At 41.4% G+C, this 19,796-nt stretch overlaps 1 protein-coding gene across 2 annotated transcripts in view; it reads right to left on the reverse strand.

Moving 5' to 3' along the window:
* The window catches only part of tcf7l1b (transcription factor 7 like 1b), a 30,581-nt gene extending 23,416 nt beyond the window's left edge, over positions 1 to 7,165 (reverse strand). Inside the window, exons 1-3 of one of the 2 annotated variants that reach the window (XM_061278520.1) lie at positions 6,358 to 7,165; positions 6,171 to 6,243; positions 5,958 to 6,085 (exon numbers count right to left, since the gene is read on the reverse strand). In XM_061278520.1, coding sequence (XP_061134504.1) covers positions 5,958 to 6,085; positions 6,171 to 6,243; positions 6,358 to 6,543 — 387 coding nt within the window. In that variant the 5' untranslated portion in view covers positions 6,544 to 7,165. The remainder of the gene's footprint in view (positions 1 to 5,957; positions 6,086 to 6,170; positions 6,244 to 6,357) is intronic. The other variant, XM_061278521.1, reaches the window with a different exon arrangement.
* Positions 7,166 to 19,796: the final 12,631 nt, after the last annotated feature.

Raw genomic sequence — 19,796 nt, forward strand, 5'->3', positions numbered from 1 at the left:
CGCAGAGAAACTTGGCTGCAACAACAGCCAGTGAAGGGACTCTGTTTAAGCATGGGCCCGTCAGAGGACTGAGTGACCTGGAAATGGTTTGTTCACAGAGATAGTTCTGCACTTCAGTAATAGTTGAAGCAGAGACCTCCTTTCAACTTCATTTTCTTCCAAATTCTCATCAAAGATGCCTCCGAGTTTGCTGGTTTCAGCTGATGGACTTTCACGAGGTGCTTTTCTCACTGGCTCTTCATTTAACATGCTAGTTAGAATGACCTTCGCCACCATCTCTAAGAGCATATCTTTCTGGTTAGCTGGGTTGGAGAAATACTGATAAGAACCATTAATTCACATAGAATAATGACAATTGTGAATAAATAATCATGGCAAATCTATAAAGGACTCACCTGTCTTTGTATCTTGTATCTTGCGCTTGTAAAATCTCAAACACAGATGATTCTTTGTAAGTGACGAATCAAATTAGTTGCATTAAAGTTGGTACCTCCATGAGAAACCGGTTGTTTACAGTAATTGCATGTGGCTGATGTTTGTCTTTTTCTCGCGAAAAACAATCCCACACAGCAGACATGTTGGCCTGATGATTTACGACACCCATAAAGCGTGTCGGCACCGCAAAAACACGTGACAACTGGATCGGCCGATCCCATGATTGAATCCAATTTTGTCCATTACTCATAAGAGCCGGATCGAGGGACGATACCAAATACCAACTCGGGGGATCCCTAGTTGAGATTGGCAATTCTTTACCATTCCTTGCAAGCAGGTGACTGAGCTCTTAATGCCTTGAGGCTCTGTGTAGTCAGTGACCAATTGATAATTAGCAATTGACAATTGGCGAAGAGTCACAGACTGTAAACTTTCTCCAATGGCCTTAGACTTGTACTTAAGTGATGCGCATCATCAACCACATAACGTGCAATGTCATTCTTGTCAAATGACTTGAGAATGCAATATAGCAAATAATAATAATAATAATGATGATGCTTTTAATTTCCCATATATTGCAAAACAATGAACAATACTAAGCGTCATCTTTCACCGATTGACTTTTATAATGGATCAGCATTTTTTTGGTTTATGTCAAAGGATAGAAAGAAAGCCTAGATGTACAGAATTGGTCCCTGCACCAGGACTAACAATTCAGACCACAGAAAATGACGTAACTGTCATTTTATGTGACATACATGTCTCGTTTTTTTTTTTTTTTTTGTCTCCATGGTTAATGATGATTAGCAGCTGAAGGGTTTCAGAACCCTCCTCTAACTGTCAGTCCCATAAAGGCTAAAGGGCACGCTGATCTACTGACCATTCACAGCCAGCTATATGAATGATGTACATTTGCAGATAAGAAGTTTGCAGTCATTTTCAACAGGAATAAATTAGTGTTAAACTATTTAAAAGTGTCTCGGTAAGAAGACGTAAGTCTCTTTTCGTAAGCAATCTCACATACATGGTCTACATCATACTTTCAAAGCTCTGACAGAGACAAAAGGAGATGGCAGGGCAATTTCAGGTGACGTACGTTCACCTTTGGCCGACGACAAAGTTCGACCAACGTGTTCACACGGAAAAATGATGTACCGAAAAGCCCGGACTATGTCGTAGCGTCAGCCAAACACGAGAAGAGAAAAACACATCAATCGATAAAAGCACATTTGCACACATATTCATGCTGTTACATCAAAGGGATTCATTGATGTCACTGAATACGGAGAGCGTGCGGCTTGAGAGAGATGTTGGTGATCCTTTCCTCAAAGGGTGCTGAGATGCTCCTGATGGGCCCCACACTAGAGAAACCAGAGTGCACTTTAAACAGAATTTGTAATGCCTAGGTAGTGAACTAGCAAGGCTACAGGGTAGAGACGTCGACGCTATCTCTTGCTTTTCGTAGAGGCCCGCTGGGGAAGAAGACGGAGCAAGACTGACACCATTTCCAACAGATCCACTCAAGCGTTGCATGGAATTGAGGAACTAGCAAAGCAACACATGTTCCCATTAAACCCAGAAAGACAGGTTGTGCATAAAGCCACAGCGGTAACGCATCTTTGAGTGTCAGCTCACATGGCATCTGCTGCTCTGACAGTTCCATGAATTCTTTTGTGCAGGGTGTAAATTGCAAATATAACTACTACAATAATTTGATTTACTTTGTTTTGCTCTAATTAAACTTGATGAGCCATTGGTGGAGTGAAGGATATGAACAGAGATTCAGAAATAGGACAATATTACAATACAGTCAAACATCTGAAGCTGAGGGTTTTTATTTTCGGGAGAAATGTCTTTGAATAGTTTCGGAGTTCAATCTATGGTTAGGCACGCATTAAGCCGTTGAATACCTCACAAGAGCTCCACTTTGCGTTGTTAGCATTTTGTGGCAACTTTTGATGAGGACTTTTTATTATTAATTTAGAAGAAAAGCGTCGCAAGAGAAGAATATGCGATATATTGGAAGTTGTAGAAAGTGGACTCATATTCAGCCTCAGGTGTCACAAAAAATGGTATCAGTTTATATCAGTTCATCTAGATTCTAGAATGTTTTTTTGGTTTTAGAGTGATTTATTTAATTTTATACCTGTGGTAAAAATGTTAATGATTTGTCCCACAATCGATAAATTATTAATCATTATGAATATGCACGTCAACAGATGTCTGTCAACATTTACAGCGTGATTGACTGTCGACCAATTCGGGGTGCCTCTCGGCAGCTGGCGGGTGCGCTTGTGACCCTAATGAGGACAAGCAGTCTCGATGAACTGAAGCGAATATTAGCAAAAGTCTCTAAACCAACAATGACATTTCTGTGGTTGCTGCCAATTGCTTTCTAATTAATCAGTACCACTAAACCGGTGGAGGTGTTTGCCTTTGAAGGGAAAAAATCTTTTTAAAAACTATATAGCCAGTCAAAAATGCTGTCTCTGTTGACACAGTGCTTGGCTGAAAAAATATTTGCACTCTAGAATTCAGATTACTTGCAGCAGAGGAATACAACACTGGGGGTTGTTAGAATGTGAGCGCTGGACACTGTTGCCTCTGTTGCAAAGTATCCACGGGGCTTCACCTGAACACGCCATCAGCACCTCCCCTAACCCTCGCAGACTTTACACACATAAACGTGCTCCGCGCATGAGTGCACGCATACACGCACGTAGCAAGGTGAATAGAGTGTGCAACCTGATGAAAAGACACCTCCACACAAACAGCATTTGCTTATGTAGGGAGAGGCCCTTTTATTCATCAGGACAATGTCTGTGTTGACATTTCTTTGTCTGATTTAAGCAGCAATCGCAACAGAAAAAAAAAAGGGGGGGGGGGGGGTCAGAGAAGCATGCAATTGTAGCCTCTGACATGTTCAGACTTACACAAGCTCTCCATTCATATCTCAATCTCCCACAAAATTCTATTCAACAATCATGCTCATGAGTCTGTATGTTTGATGGAGATATATTTGAGAGGCTAACCTCGCTCTCGCTTACTCGCAACTTCTCACACACAAGAGGCATTTCACTCTTTAGTGGCGATGATGATACTTGCAGAATTGTTTCAAAGTGCTGATGAGGCTGTCAGACGTGGCCATGAAGCAGATTCAGCCATTAAATCTGGCAGCGCTCTGTCACTACTGGAACAATGAGGTGACGATCACGTCAGTGGATTGACAAACAACAAGCTGGATTTAGACTCGGTGGGACAAATCTCCGCCCCTGAACAGGCAGGCGTCTGGTGGAACATCTCTGCAAACATAAAACCTCCTCCTCAGCCCTCGCTGGATTACAGCGGAATGTCAGCTCGGAATGGGCTTTAAATCAGTTATGCTTGGCCCTCAGGGGAAGTCTAAGCTGATCCCATGTAGCCCGTCTCTCATTGCTCATGATAGATTCACCACATCCAAATTTAAACGCCCCACAATCGGCTGATTACTCTTTACTGTATTCCACAAATTTTATTATATTGACCGTATATGTCGTAAAGTACGCTGCAGTAAATGAAACTACACCAATAGTTTACGTGTCTAAAATGATACGAAAAACAGATACAAAGAGGCTGTGTAAAACCAAAAACAAGCCTGCACGCATTGTTGTACACGTCAGAACAAGAAATACTTTCGATAACTTTTTAAACCTATTAAATGGCAGTTGTGGCCACGCAAACAAAAGCAGAAGATTGTGTTACCTGCAATTAATCACATGGTCTGTTTGCAACTTGAGCATGTCTCATGTTGCACAAACATACAAAAAAACTGCACATAAAACAAACTTGTCAGGCCCAAAGGAACAAGGCACAATAAATAAACCGGGGCTAGGCCAGTGGATTGTTTGTCTCTTAAGGCTCCGGGGATGACAGCACATTTCAGGGTACCCTTGGGGCAAATCTTATCTCACGAGACATTCTGTGTTTTCAACAAGCATTTGTGTGATGAATGTAACTGTAAAGACCATAAGATAAACTCTCGCCTAAACGTCAAAGCAGGCTGTTGGAGAAATGATTGTACCGCACTACTCAAACAAACCAAGTTGGAGCTTTAGGACAAAAAGACAAACCATCAATTAGACTAGTCAATATTAAAGAACTGAGCAATATGGAGAACCCCCAAGATGGCTCTTAAGTATGCCAGCTTTTGTTTGCTTGCTTTTTTTTTTCTGCTATGGTGACGATAGACGCTGTCAGCTAGCCCTGCCCTATTGACCTCATTCTTTCTTAGCTCATGTGGAGGGTCTGAGCCTTTCACTATTTTTTTTTTTTTTTATCTTAAGCAACGAGCTTCAATTTAAGTAGTAACAATGAAAGGCCCAGAGACGGTAGACAATGAGATAATGTAGACATGCAAATATAAACCTTCAAGAAACTCATTTGATACAGTATATGTTGGACATCGACTATGGTGGCCATAAGAAACAATTTGTATGAGGTACAAGTCTTCGTAAGAGCCGAGTGGCCATTTAGTTAATGAGCCCCAATGGAGACCTCCAATGAAGCCATCAAGACTGTTCAGAATAACAATGGTCAACTAACGCCTTTCTAATTGAATGGAAGGTACGGGGAGGTGAGGGGAGAGGGCCTGCAACAGTGAAAAGATGACGGAAAAAAAAAAAAAAGTGGGAGGGGGTCTTTTCAGTCCGATGCCTGCGGGCCTTAACGAAAGTACTTGTTTTGGGGGGTGGGAGTGAAAAGGGTTGGGGGATGGACTAATCTGAGAAACAGCTTTCCAACATGAAACTTTTTTTTCCATGAGAAACTATGACTCGCTTAAAGGTAAATGAGTCAAATCCGAGAGGATTAAAAAAAAACGAAAAAAACAACACGTACACGGTGCTGGGATCACATTTAGCTTGGTGGAAAATTTAAATTGTCAGCACGTCTTTCTTTCTTTTGACTAACATTGTGCTGAACGTATCATGCCATGTTTAACAAGCCCCTGCAAGCTCTCCATCAACACCTTAAATCTGTCAAATCAAAACCTTAAAAAAATGTCTGTGAACAAACCACTGTCACAGACACGGTAGTGTGATGCCACCTATATATATGTCGAAGCAAGCTCTTACTTGGTCGTGACTATTGGGTGTGACTTGAGCAATTCTTTTTCGAGGTTGCACACAGTGTAAACACGTAGAACTGATGGGTAGCAGCACGAAACTAAAACACCTCAACCATTAAAGACAATTGCATGCGGAACCATGCAAAATACTAAGTAAATAGTCAATGTTTCCACAACTTATGAAGCATTCAAATAATTTTGAAAAAATCAATCATTTGCATAATTAAATGCAAATCTAAGAACCAGCTAATTCTGATCACCCTCTTAAAGACAAAGAAGTAATTCCTTGGGAGGCCACAGAGGAAATATGGCCCTCTGGCAGTGCACAAGAAACTTTTAGGCTGGGCAAAAGTTGGTGAGGAGTGTGAGAGACTACAGGAAAGAGTGTTTGAGATTAGCTAAGGACATGGAAACTTACTGTTCTTGTACTGGGAGAAAGAGAGCCATTGGATAAGTATGGATTGGTGAGGTCTGGGATCATGAGAAAGGGGTAGCCAGGGTAGTGGGGGCTCTTAAAGAGACCTCCATCGTGCTGTCTTCTCAGTGCTGCAAATATACGCATTAGTTAGTCAACACATGCAAAACTATTTTTGAGTCTACATCGGATGTTTTTTTTTTCTGCCTTTCTTACCTTCAGTAAAGTAGTCTCTTGCTTTCTCATAACTTTCGGCGTCGACTCTGGTTTGGGGGCGCCTCTCTGCTTGCTGACAAGGGGCATGCGCACATATAAACTAGTTAAACTTTTCGGAAAATTCAAATAAAGCACAAGGATGCAGATAAAAGGGTTTGGAGAAATAAAGGTTTCGTGGAGTTTTTACCTCAGAGTCTGACGAACTGCTGTTGTTTTCCGACTCGTTTACTAGCGAGGATTTAACGTCATCCAAATCTCTTTCCGCCGAGACATTTTCGGAAATCTTTTCCTCTTGCTCCCCTTCGTCTTTAAACGATATCATTTCATCATTGGCCCCCAAATCATCGCCGCCGCCTCCGTTCAGCTGAGGCATTTTTGCACACCAGTAAAGTGGATCGACAAGAGTGGAAGAAAAAAGATCGTGAGCGTAACCGCTAGAACAAACCACTTGTAATCAGATCGTCTGAAAGGTTCCGTGGTGAGACACAACTAACTACAAGAAAGTGTCCATTTTTCATCTTCTGGACGTGGTCCCGACGTCCATGGCAATAGTAATCCACGGTATTTGCAGCAACTTGTCAAAGTTTGTCTCCTTGGAAGCGCGTGCGTCCCTTTAGCGCGCGTCTCCACTGTGGGATGTCCTCATGCAGAGCCCCGGGGCCCACAAAAAAAAAAAACTACTGCAGTCCAAGCCAGAGAGAGGTTACTCAATGCACTAAAGATCCATGTGTGAGGAAACAATGGCTACAGCCCAAAGAAGGGAAAAAAAACACGCGAGAATTTTTGGCGGCTTGACTCCTAAACTTTGAGCCTACGTGTGGTTGTTTGCCTCCGAAAAGAAACAAAAAGTCTAACGGGTTGTTTGGAGTAAATGTCAGGAAATATAATTTAGAAGTATATGTTTATCTGGACGCGGTCGCTCTTTCCCTCCACATCGCAGCCCGAGAATGTGCCCAGATAACAAGTTGGCTGCTCAAGTGGAAGAGCGCAGCCCAAGCGTGCGTATAGAGGAGGAGTTTACTCTGAAAACCGACACTTCTTCGTCCAGCAAAGCTGCTATTCTTAACCCTCAAGATACCAACGCACAATAAAGACATCCAACTTTTGTTCGTCTTTTCGAATTATGTTCCACGCGGAAAAATTTACGCACTGTTTGGCCACACAATTAGGTACAGCAACACAATGTAATGAGAAAGTTGGTCTTAAAAAAGTTAATGACGGCGCATTTAACATTGCTGTAATTGTATATGATTTATTCCTGTATGATTGTTAATATCATGATGTCAACACGTTATGTACTTTATTTAGTCAAATAAAATTGAGCAAGACCAGCAAAAAAATGGTGGTTGTCAAAACTTTACGTCTGAGCATGTCATGAGCGTGTGAGGTGTTATAATTACATGTTGCCATAATTGCATGTGCTGTCAAACAATAATCTGGGAGAGGCATAAGATTGAGCACCTGGGATCTATGTTGGTGGCGCAACTCAAGGCAGAGCGAGGCAACTATCCAGGGCCTCCTCTGAGAGTCTGCCTCTTGTTTTTTTTCTCACACAAGACTTAAATACATGGGTCACATTGTTCATATGAGGAACAGGACTGGAGGGCCAGTGTTGCAAGAAGTCATGGAAGAAAGGAAGTGGTTAGAGTTCTTTTTTGTTTTCCTGTAGACGAACCTGCAGATAAACCTTTGGCGCCCCAGACATGACATTACTAACAAAAAAAGTAATTTGTGCACACGCTCTATTATGTACACACAAAGTGCTACTTTGTGGGCATAAACTACAACTTTTGCGCATACTACTTCGTGTGCACAAAATAGTTGGAGCGTGCACACGAAGTATATAGTTGCCCGTGTGCATGAAATCGTTAAGCGCGTGCGCACGAAGTAGCCGTGCCTCAGTGCGGGTCAGTTGGCGAAGCAAATCAAACGCACCTTCTTTCAATTCTTTCAAAGTTGAAGTCAAAGTATCAAGCATTGACCTGAATAATTAAGCGCCTGGATGCTGTATATTATTATATTAATAAGAACACGAGAAAGAAATGAACTTATTTTGACTCTTATCACAAGTGTCTTGTTGTTTGGGCTGGTTAGCTGCAGCTGAAGTTCGAGTCTGTTAAGGTGCGCTTGATATGGTTACCCTCTTGTCCAGAAGGTATCTGAGCTACTTCATGTGCACTCTGTAATTCCGTAACTAAGTAGCAATTTGTATGCACTGAACTGTGGCATAGAGATGTGTTTTCAAATGGGCCATAGAGACAACATTGGCACAGTTGATGCTATGGCATTTCCTTAACCTTTTCTACAACATTTACATGGACCTCCAAAATTCCGACGGATTTTGACAGGCTGCCCTACCTTGAAAAAATGATGTTCTAGATGTTGTGCACTGTGTCAGCATGCTGAAGGTTGACTGACAATTCAGCGTCTCCATGGGCCTCATTAGATCCCTTCTCCCCCTGAGTGTGTGCATGTAACAGTATTCAATAGAAGGCAACGTATAGTTGACTGCATGACTGAGAATTGCAAAGAGGGTCGCAGTTTGCTTGTTTGCATAAATACGTGTTTGCACCCATATTGTCCCCAGGCAAACAGATCTTGGTTTTTGTGGGCTATAGTATGCTATAAACACAATGGAAGGCATTCTCTTGAATGCCCACACAAAATATTATATTCCTCAAAATCTTTCATGCTGCCATCTTGTATATTAATGAGCTAAAATTATATCCACATCAAGGAAAGTAAATACAGAATTTCAAAAAGAAATTACAGGTCAGGGGTAAACCAGACAAGCATGCTCCAGCAGGTGCAACAACAAATGTTCAGGGTCTATGAATGATTAACAATGTAAATTAAATATCAAAACAGGTTGAGACAGAGAATTGATTCATGCATGCATTAGAAGTTGACGAATCGGGATAGCTCTCACATTCAGTTATGTGCTATATCTCAGCCATCGTAGACATGCAGGCAGACTCCTGTTGTTCACAGTACAATGTTGCAGCGCAGTGAGACATAACACACTTGTGACAAATACACAAATCTTAGTTGAGATGCTTTATTCCAACAGAATGTTCTTGTTGGAATGAAAGGTATAAGACAAGGAAAACCCCGGCTGTCTATGCGCTTAAAAATAATAAAACAGGTCGGTTCAGATGACAATAGCATTTGGAAGCTCGAAAAGGCAATCATTCGTAAAGGTCATGTTGATGCTTTGTGCCAAATCGTACCTAAAATCTGAAAATAGTCTTTGTTCAGCCTGAGCCTGTGCAGTCACAACCACAACAACAATGGTGGACCACAGTGCCTTTGTGGCTTCTCCAGCAATGCTCACCAATACGCCAAAAAAGGGTATTCAAGGAACCATCGGGGATAAACTGGGCAGAATAGGGAGTTGGTGAGCTTGTGTCATGTTTCTTTCCAAAGTGCTGTCGCCAACTACTGGCCTGGCATGCATCGCGTCATTAACATTTCCAGTCATTTATACTTTAGGTGTGTATGAACGGGAATAGATTTTGCACTGTCATCTGTAAACCACTTTTTAAATGCCATCAGAAAAACTATTTCTTTTTAGTTGACTATTGCTCTTACGAGGCACCGTGGTCAACTGGTTTGTCACTATTGGGGGGGGGGGGGGGTTCAGGGGTCACAGGATCAGGGGTGCAAGACGGTCTCCAGTTGCCCATGTCACGTGCACGGCCAACTACATCATCCTTAAAGAGGAGTCTGGTTTACCGGCTGTCAATGTCATGCATGGGCAATAGTGAGTCTATTTCAGTTTCTGCAATGTCAAACTCAACATACTACTGATTTTGGTGCAAATAAGGGATGCCATTAGGATTGGCAGGGAAAAGATTACTTCCATCCCACCATGGTGCACAAAGGCACAACATCCCCTGTTTTGCCTTGATTTACACCCGCCACAACGATAATGATCATACCTACAGTGGAGATCGAAAGTTTAGACACACCAGGTAAAATTTGCATTCATTTTATGAAGCAGCTAAGGAAAGACAGAAACTTTGAGATTAACACGTAATTATGATCGAGTCATGAAACTATAAATGATGGAGATAAAATGTAACTTTTTTGATATAAGAAGGTCTCATCTGTACTTTGATGCCTTTTGGAGATTTTTCCATCCTTCTTTGGGTTCTTCATTGCCATGAATACAAATGTTCACCTGGGGTGTGTAAACCTTTGATCACCACTGTATTTGTGTTTGTTACTATTCATTTTATAGGTTGTATTCTTTCTGATGCCTGCTATTTGTTAGACGTCGTCACTCAAAGACAAATCTCCCATTTGTACCAATTTAATGAGTTCTTCAGGGTTTGTGGAAATTGTTTATGTATTTTAGATTACATGATCTCCCTATTAACTAACCAAACAGCAATCAATGAAGTCAAAAATATTTGTTAACTTTCCGACGTGTGTGAAGTAAACAAAAGCCGATATTTGTGATTCGGCACTTTGACCGGTTATTCTCAATAACAGGAATTGTCGTCATCAAACTAGCAGCACTGAGAGCGTTTCATAGGGGGTAAAATGTTTTCAAAATGTTGTCAAAGTAAATAATGTTTTCGCTATAATAAATGCAGACTCTTTGCCGCCCTCGTGTTTACCCCAAAATCCTCTTCATCCATTTGAAATTGTCTCGTTAGAGTGGGATTGATTTTAACGGCATGATGATGAGGGGTCAGGAGAGATTTGAACAGGCGGAATCTCCGCCCGAGGGCAGATCGACTGGTGGCCTGAAAATGTATTCATAGGATGTCCCACACCACCTCCATTTGCATCCCCTTGAAGTTGCTCACTCTGCCCTGGCATGTCGTACATGACCGGTTCACTCTCCTCCTGCACTTGAATGAGTGTGAAAAGGCTGCAAATACTGATCTGTGTTCCACTAGGAATATGTGGTGCCGTGAGTGTGTGCTTCCATGTTGGAGAAAAAAAGCAACAGAGCGAGATGAGAAAAAGGGCGAGATGATGCGAGCCAATCTGCACTTCCTCTGAGAACTCAAGGTCGTCCTTCATGTTGTGCCAACCATTGGCCAGTCACGGTCCAATCAAAGCAGTGCTTTAATTCAGCAATAATTTCCATCTCATCATGTTTTCACCCCAGTCTTACTAGAGGAGTTCTTTTCTGATCTGTCTTGCCAGGTCAAAGGAGTAAAGCTCTCTAATGATATTTGTTTTTATTGTATGTGGAGTACACAATATATTGTACATAATGGTGCTACCAGTCATATTTGACTCCACACATTACAGAGGACCAACAGACCCAATTTACATCTCAAATAGTTACAATGGCTGGCAACGATTCGGAAAACGGATGGATGGATGGATGGATGGATGGATGGATGGATGGATGGATGGATGGATGGATGGATGGATGGATGGATGGGTGGATGGATGGATGGATGGACGGATGCGCCTGACTCCTTTTTCTTCAATGGCTTTGTAATGACAATGAAATCAAGACATTACAAGAGAATTCTAAATGACCAGTCATACAAATGCCAAACCCTTTCCAAATAAATATAAAATTGCCACATATTTCGAAACGTTAAAGACCGATGAGATTTCGATTAAGTGCAATACTCATCGAGGCAGCTCTGAAGTTCACTTCCTCGGTCAACGCGCGACATCTGTCTGGGAGGCCAATCATAGATCTTGCGACAAAAAAACCCCCCTCATATCCATTCTAATCCATAGATAGGTTCCCTTTCCAGACTGGTATGGGCGTAAATGCCATTTAAGATTATGTGAGGTTATGATTAGGTGACAGTCGTTACTGCCTGTAGGGTGTAACTGAAACACTAAACGGTGCAGAGGGGAGGAAATAAAAGACTTAGTTGCAAAGTTTGACTCCTGCTTTTCTCCTTCTTTCTGGTGTTGTGTTGCATTCACAGGATACCTTTTCCAGATGGGTCCTGATTTCAAGACAAGGGAGCTTTTTCCCTCCGTTGAACAGTCAGTGGAAAGTAAAGATATGAATCATGAGGAGTTCCTTACAATTCAGTCCCAGTTGTAATTCCTAAATGTGTGAATGACCACAGTTTTGTTGAACTTTATCCTGCACGTTTTTAGAGACTCCAGATGACAATTTATTATTGCCTCAATAAAATAATGCGGAAATCCTTAATCAACAAAAGCCATTTATTATTATTTGCAAGAAGACATCAAAACTATATCCGTAGTAGTCAAGTAGGGTTCATTTGGCCCCTTGACTAGAATCTATGTTCATGTTTCCAGTATTGTAAAGGATGCTTTTAAGGAGTATAATTTTCGGACAACTTCAAAGCTGATCAAGAGCACTCTAGTTTTCAGAGTATCCACAGGCTTGAAAACGTACTTACACTTATTTCCAAATGGGGAGGAAAAGGCCTTCGCCGGTGAGGTCATTTTAATGTGGAGGGAGTTTTCATTGTAAATGGTGACTGTTTATTAGAGTGTTTAGCATTTATAGGTTTGATTTCCCCTTCATTTCAATTACAAGAAGACATTCCGTGAAATATTTTTTGCTGTCGATTTAGAAATGTGTTTTTTTAATGGTTGAAGTGGAAACATAGCGCTCAGCCAAAACTATAAACAGTCCTTCTGTGGACGCTATTTAACATGCGCAGGTATTAAAGCACTGTAATTGTCCACATATGCCGCATTCAGTTTTTTTTTTTTTTTTTGTCTCCCCAGGTTTTTATTGAATTCAGCTATCCTTTGCAAGGTCACAGTCTTTCGCGTCTGTGTTTTCTCAGCTGAGGATGCATTGCTTCGCATCCTCGGAAGAGTGGGAATTCTTTGCCGTGATGTAAACCAAGCCGAAGTGTGAGCCTGTTGACTTCATTGAGTATCCCTGCCAGATTTTTATAAGCGTTGTGCAAATGAAATGGTTTGCATTACGTGTGAACTATATGTTCCACAGAGGCATGCGCGGCTGTAGACAGCTGGAAGTAACTTGAACCCCCCTCGGTCACTTATCAGCACTGGCATCCCTGCCATTTCCCATAGCCGTCTTAGGGCCAGAAGAATCCAGACATTGTTCGCGTCTCCCTGTATTAAACTCTGCCTCGCTGATCGTTGCCCATATTAAAGGAGATTGTAGATATGTTTTGGTGCATATACCCTTGCCTGTCGCGGAGGGGGCCGTGGTTAACGCTGATGCAGTCGTAGCGGGCGCCTGCACCTGTACTGTACGTCTGGAGCAGGATCCGAAGCAGACACTCAAGTAGAGTGGTGGTGGCTTTCACACCACTGGCTTCCAGGAAGCTCCTTATTTTGGAAAGGCAACAATGACCATGCAGCTTTCAGGCTCTTTGGCACCTGCTCTGTGTGGCCGCAGGATTATCCACTGACTGCGTTGTCTACATTTGAGATTATTGGACTTCCTAACGTCCTCTTGTTTTCCTCCTCTCAAGTTTCCAGGATGCTTTTTTGACTGTCTGTTTTACACATAGAGACAGGATCCCCCCCTGGGGGTTGTTAGGAGGAGGTTACAGGAGGAGTGGCAACAGGGTCAGGGAGAAACTGTCTGTCTATTTCCTTTCTCTGGCCTTGGGAAACTTTGTACCGCAAGTCTTCAGCATATTTTTAACTTACTTGCTGTTTGTGTCCGTGAAGCCGCAGAAGATAAAGTTATTTCAAGTTCACTGGGACTTTTGTTTTTCACACGAATTACATATTATTAGGGTTTTAGGCTCCCTTCTACAGCCAAGTCTTGTCCAGTGTACAAACTGTCAGCACGGTGTATAGCGCCTGGAAGCCGTCATTTTTATGTGGGCTTCGAAAAAAATCTCCCTTGCTTATAGAACTGCTACACAACCCCCCCCCCCCCCCCCCGCTTTCTCATACTCACACCGCAATTTTCAGTGTGTGCATGTGTGTGTGTCCACAGGTGTGTATGAGCACACTATGGGGAAGAGCTTTTGAGAAATACAACGCAGCACTGACTCACTGTAAAGTCCCGTCGTCGACGTTGAATAATTCAAATTTAAAATGGACATCCTATTAGTAAGTTGTATGAACCAAATGCATGTCAAATACATCGTTTATTGTCATTTGTTGATGTTGAAAACGGAAATACTCTCAGAAATAATCATTTTGTGGATTTGGAGTCTGAAGATCTAATGCCTGAGGATAATTAAATATGAAGTTACACCAGAATTTCCAGTAAAAATATGTCTTCACCTACCTGACATCAATCTAAACATAACATCTAGAGTTGATGGAATACTCTACAACATATAGGTGTCAAACTCAAGGCCCGGGGCCAGATGCGGCCCGTCACATAATTTTGCGGCCCGCAAAGGCAAATTGTGGATCGACTTCATGTGTCAATACTAAAATTGAAAAATTTCTTCCCTTTTAAAAACGACAGATATTGCTAGCAAGATCCAATCAAATTAACATTGTTGTGTTTTACATTTGCCTTTGTTTTTTTTAGGAGTAGCAATATATGGACAAGAAGAAAGGTTACCGCGAAGTAAGCAGACCCGTTCAAATAGCAAAGAATAACATAATGTCCAAGCACTGAATGTTTCAGTGTCACGATAGCTGGAGATAGTTCTGGATTGGCACAAAAAAATCGGCCCTGTCATTTTGAGTTAGGCCTGCCGGTCTGGCCCAACCAGTTCTGGCCCAGCTTCTGATCACCCCTGGCTACCACATACTAGCTCTGCCACTGATATTTATTGGCTGAGTTAGTCATGTATTCTGTGTAAATTGATAAATAGTTAGTGGTGGTGGTAGAATGGAGAAATAGAATAACTAAATACGTAACACCGTATTGTTCCCAAGAGCTGCCGGCTCACCGGGCATCTGCCCCGAATGCCCGATGGCCAGTCCAGCCCAGTCAGGAGCTGCAATACGTGGATGATCGGGCGGAACTATCCCTACATCTTACTGGGAGGGAAACAATGGCAAAACCAAACATTTAAAAAAACGAAAAGAACAAACAAGCCAACATTTTATTATTACAATAGAGGTGATTAATAATTGCATTTTGGCTATCCCACTGAGTCTGAGGGCAATTACTTCATTAGTGCATTCAGTGGAATCAGTGAGTTGTTGTAGATCTGCTGTTATATCAATTGTTATATGAACAGTGCGTACATAAACATTTTCTTAAAACCGACACAAAGATGCTACGGCCCAGATAATGTTGCTCCAAGACACGTCTTACCTGCTGAACCACATTGCCTTGTGTTATCTCAAGGTGAACAAACACTGCACTTGCTCTCGTTAACGTCTGGAGTAGTGAATGATGAGCTGTTCAGAAAATAGTTGCAATATGTCTCTCGAATAAACACGCCATGTGAAACCACAGTTGAAGCTTTCTGCTTGAGCTGTCAACAACTTTTCTTACGTCAAGATCATTCTTTGACTTGGGGCAACAGTCATTATTTGTGTTTGTCTTGCTGTGTTTGCTGTTTGACTCAAGTATTTGAGCTCCGGCATCACACAAGCACGTGCGGCGAGTTCAGTGCGCAGAATTTGGATATGAAAAAAAGATGTGAGGATCAAGGGAGAGTGCAATGAAATACATTTTTCCCAATGTCAAATTGTAGTTTGAAACCCAGCGACTTGAAGGGCAGCTGGACGTTAGAACAAGGCATGTCGAGTGTTTTAGTTGGGCCCACCTATCTGTGATACACAACTGTGCAGCTGCACGGCGGAAAACAAACAGCACAGTGCAGCTGGGCTGCTTAAGACAGCGAATGGGGAATTTTAATCAAATTTTTTCCCCTTTGGCACCAGTTAGATTTATTCGCTCATAAAGAACGGAAACCAACCCCATCATATGAGAAGGCCTAAAAGGCGAGAGTGCTATGCAATTTATGCCAGAAGTCATTCTTGCTGTCTTAGAAACACTCCTGGAGATGAAGTCCTGCACAAAGCGCGGACGAGATGACTCGTCAGTCCAAATGATGGGCATATGACTGTTGGAAATGCGCGAGTCACATCCAAGCCCTGCAACTCTTGTACTTCACTCTATCATTCACAGAAACACTTTTTTTATGGCAACACGAGTCTCTCCAACAATGAAATGTTCCAGAGAGGCTCGAAACAGTTCCAGCTGTCACGTCCCTCAGCCCGTGTATCCTAACTTGATATGACACGGCATGACAAGGTGAGGGTCAGGCCTGGGGGATGATTCATAACATGTAATTCAAACTCCAAGCATTATGCTCATAATTGCCCGTGGTTGAAAAGTGGAGACCGCTGTGCACTGCGCCTATTGTCTCTCATGTTTCTCTAACTATCATCTCATTTTACATCAGACGTACATACACTAAGTCCCCACAAATACAAGCATACCAACAATGGAAATAAGCAACAATATGGTTGTGTAGTGTAACTACTGTACCTAGTGTAAGTATATAAACGTTTCCTTCGTTTGTTTGTGCAAAATTCCGGAGCTTTGTCATAATTATAATATTCAATTTCTATTTTCACACAATTCCACAATACTAATAGAACATCCGTTTTCCCCCCTTTTGTTACTTAAGGCATATCCGCCTAATAAAATTGACTCATCATCATAGTCAAATATTGTCTGAATAAATAAAAACTGGGTGTTCTGCTGCTATTTACATTTACAGGGGTAAATATACTGCTAACATTACAGTTATGATTGTTGTACTTTTGGAGATTATTTTTTTTCTACACAATGTGACAGTTTACTTGTTGACAAGAAAACTCTTGCAAAGTATGTTATGCTTGTATGTTGTTAATCCCTATTAGTTTTTGCTTTACAACTTTATTATTGTTACTTTAACTTTTTCTCCCCTCGTAATTTTACTTCCTTATGATTCCTTAAGGCCAAAAGGCACCCTAAATGTTTTCTGATTGTATTCTGAGAGCAAGTTAGCTAATTACAATAAAAAAAGTATGTGAACCGTTTGGAGTTCCTGTACCTGGATTTTTGCAAACATCCGTCATGAAATGTGATCTGATTGCCATTCAAGTTACAATAGACAAACACACCCTACTTGGTTTAATACCATACAAATAATTATGGGCCTTTTATTTATACCCAACACAAGTCTAACGCAAAGTGCAGTCTAACTGTGCGCATGGGTGGAGTTTTCCTTGGGTGGATTTTTTGGGCCTTTTCGCAGATGGTGGGTCGCGGCGTTGTGGGAATGACCGTTTTCAGATGTGCCAGTGGTATATTATAGAAAATACCCTGGGTCCGTTGGAAAGCCCAACATGATTTGTCAAATTCACAAACAGGGTAAACTAGACTCACTCTGGCATGCAAAGGAAGATGGGCCAGTTTTTACACATGCGTCTGTCAATGACAATAGGGCCCTATCTGTTTCCCTGTTTTTGCCAAGCAAAACATGTAAACATCGCAGTACGAGGTGTAAAAGGCACACCTTTGCTTTTGACATCTGTTTGACCCTCCTCTGATGGCAATAAACTCAACTAAGTATTTCCTCTCGTCGTTGCATATCAAACCTTGACAACAGCCAGGAAGAATTTTTAACCATTCGTCTTTCCAAAATAGTTTCGGCTTTGTAACACACTTTCACCACCTGCACTGTGAATATTTACATGGTGTGGGAAATAAAAATATGAAAATATATACAGTAAATGTTTATGTGTTATTAGTTATTCGTAGACTGTCAATTGTTTTGTTGAATACGAGATGACCTTTTTGAACAATATATGAAGAAATCCAAATTCCATTCCAAATGCATCAGGTTTTCTATGTTTATGTGTACAGTATATTAGCATTGCTAAAATTACAAACCTAGTGGTGACTTTTGCACATTTCTGAATGAAAACATGAGCTACTCCATAAGCAAATGTCGTATTGTTATGTCTTTTTGCGGTGGGAAGTAATAGGATGATACAAGCCAACATCTGGGATATCATTCAATGCTCAAGCTTGGCTCTGTAAAAAAGATAAATGTCTCTTTGTGAATTTCTGCAGGAAAGCATTTCTTCTTATCCAAACCCCTTCAGCACCTGGAGGCCTAAGACAAGCTGCAGGCCCCAAACTGGCCTGACCTACATTATGGTCTTCTACACTAAATCTCATAACTTGAAGCACAAAGTGGCACACGGCCTTTGTTAGCGTGGTCAATTTGAGAGACATAACAGTTTCCATTGTGGGATTACGATGTCTCTGCTCAATGTCGATAAACGTCTGCTGTCATATTCACGCTGCAAAATAGCACTTATACATTATATGCTTCTTTCAAGCTATCTTGTTAAGAAGGTCATTGCTAGCGCCAGTCTATGTTTGAGCTCTGTCTGTGGTTTTGTGTGGTAAGAAGTCTACAATACAATCACTCCTTTCTTGGCTGGTCTTACTCTTTTAATGATATGGTTACCCCCAGTTTGCTGGTTGGATTGAATTTCCCATATTCAGATTGCTTTTAGACTCAATTCTGCCAGGGGTGCAGGAAAGAAAGCATTAAAGTCATTTGGGATGATCAATGCCACAAAGTTGGTCTTTGTATTCTTTTGTCTTTACTTCTGTGAACTCTTGATAGAGACTGGAACTTTGCAGTGACTTGAGGGAAAAGAATGAAGTCATTTTTGTTGATTAAGAAGTACGTATGCGTGCGTGGGGAAGGGGAACTTATCACTCCTCCATCCAACCTCTTACCTCCCCTTTTGGGCTTTTAGGAGCATCCTGTGACCTCTGACCTTTTGGACAATAGAGGCCAGGACGTTTCCCAGTGAGCAGCGATGGAGCCAACAACAGGAACATGAGGGGTGCTCATGGGAAACAAACTGTTTATTGTGCAGCAGGATGGGCAGCCGACCCACCACCCCCCATGTCCAAGTCACTCACTCACGCACATACACACACGCACATGCACGCACGCACACGCACGCACGCACGCACAACACACACACAAAAACACTCATGCACACTAGCGTATACACTTTACTATATGATTGATTATAAATCTTCAACTAATTTTCCTCAGGAAAAAAAAGAGATGGACCCTTTTGTGTTTGTTCAAATAAAAATCACTGGCAAATTTCAGGAAATGTAAACAAAATATCAAAATAAATGTTTGTTTGTTTGATTTTGTTTGTTTGATTTTGTTTGTTTGTTTGCTTTTTGATGAAAACCTAAAACTTAATTGAGGTGATACGATATAACCTTTAATACAGTCTTTCCTCAATACAGTATATTTCATTTTCATTATTATTTTTATTTATTTATTATTTTTTCATCTTTCATCTTTTTATGATTCATGTTTTGTTGACACACATAAATGTCACGAAAAGCAAAGCCAAAGAGAAAGCAAAACTCACTTCCAGAATTATTCCTTTGCTACCACTGAGGTCTTGATGAACCGCTGCCATCTGTATAACCTCATTTGAAACGTCTCTTTGTCTCACCACTCTCTGCACTTCATGTTGCATATGATAAGCTCACATTTAGAGAAACTTTCTGTTTAAATAACACAGCCATGCTATTTGTTAGTGCTGCTAAAGCCAGTCTGTTTGGTTCAAAGGAAATCCCTCCTTTGTCCTCCAAGGAAACTCGCCTCACTAGGAAAACCTGAAATGGACATCAGAAAAACCAACAGCTGGAACATATTTGATCCTAGATGATAACCACTAAATGTGTTAGTCAACACTATATAGAGCACT

Source organism: Syngnathus typhle, linkage group LG5, assembly GCF_033458585.1.
Source record: "Syngnathus typhle isolate RoL2023-S1 ecotype Sweden linkage group LG5, RoL_Styp_1.0, whole genome shotgun sequence".
NCBI classification, from domain to species: domain Eukaryota; kingdom Metazoa; phylum Chordata; class Actinopteri; order Syngnathiformes; family Syngnathidae; genus Syngnathus; species Syngnathus typhle.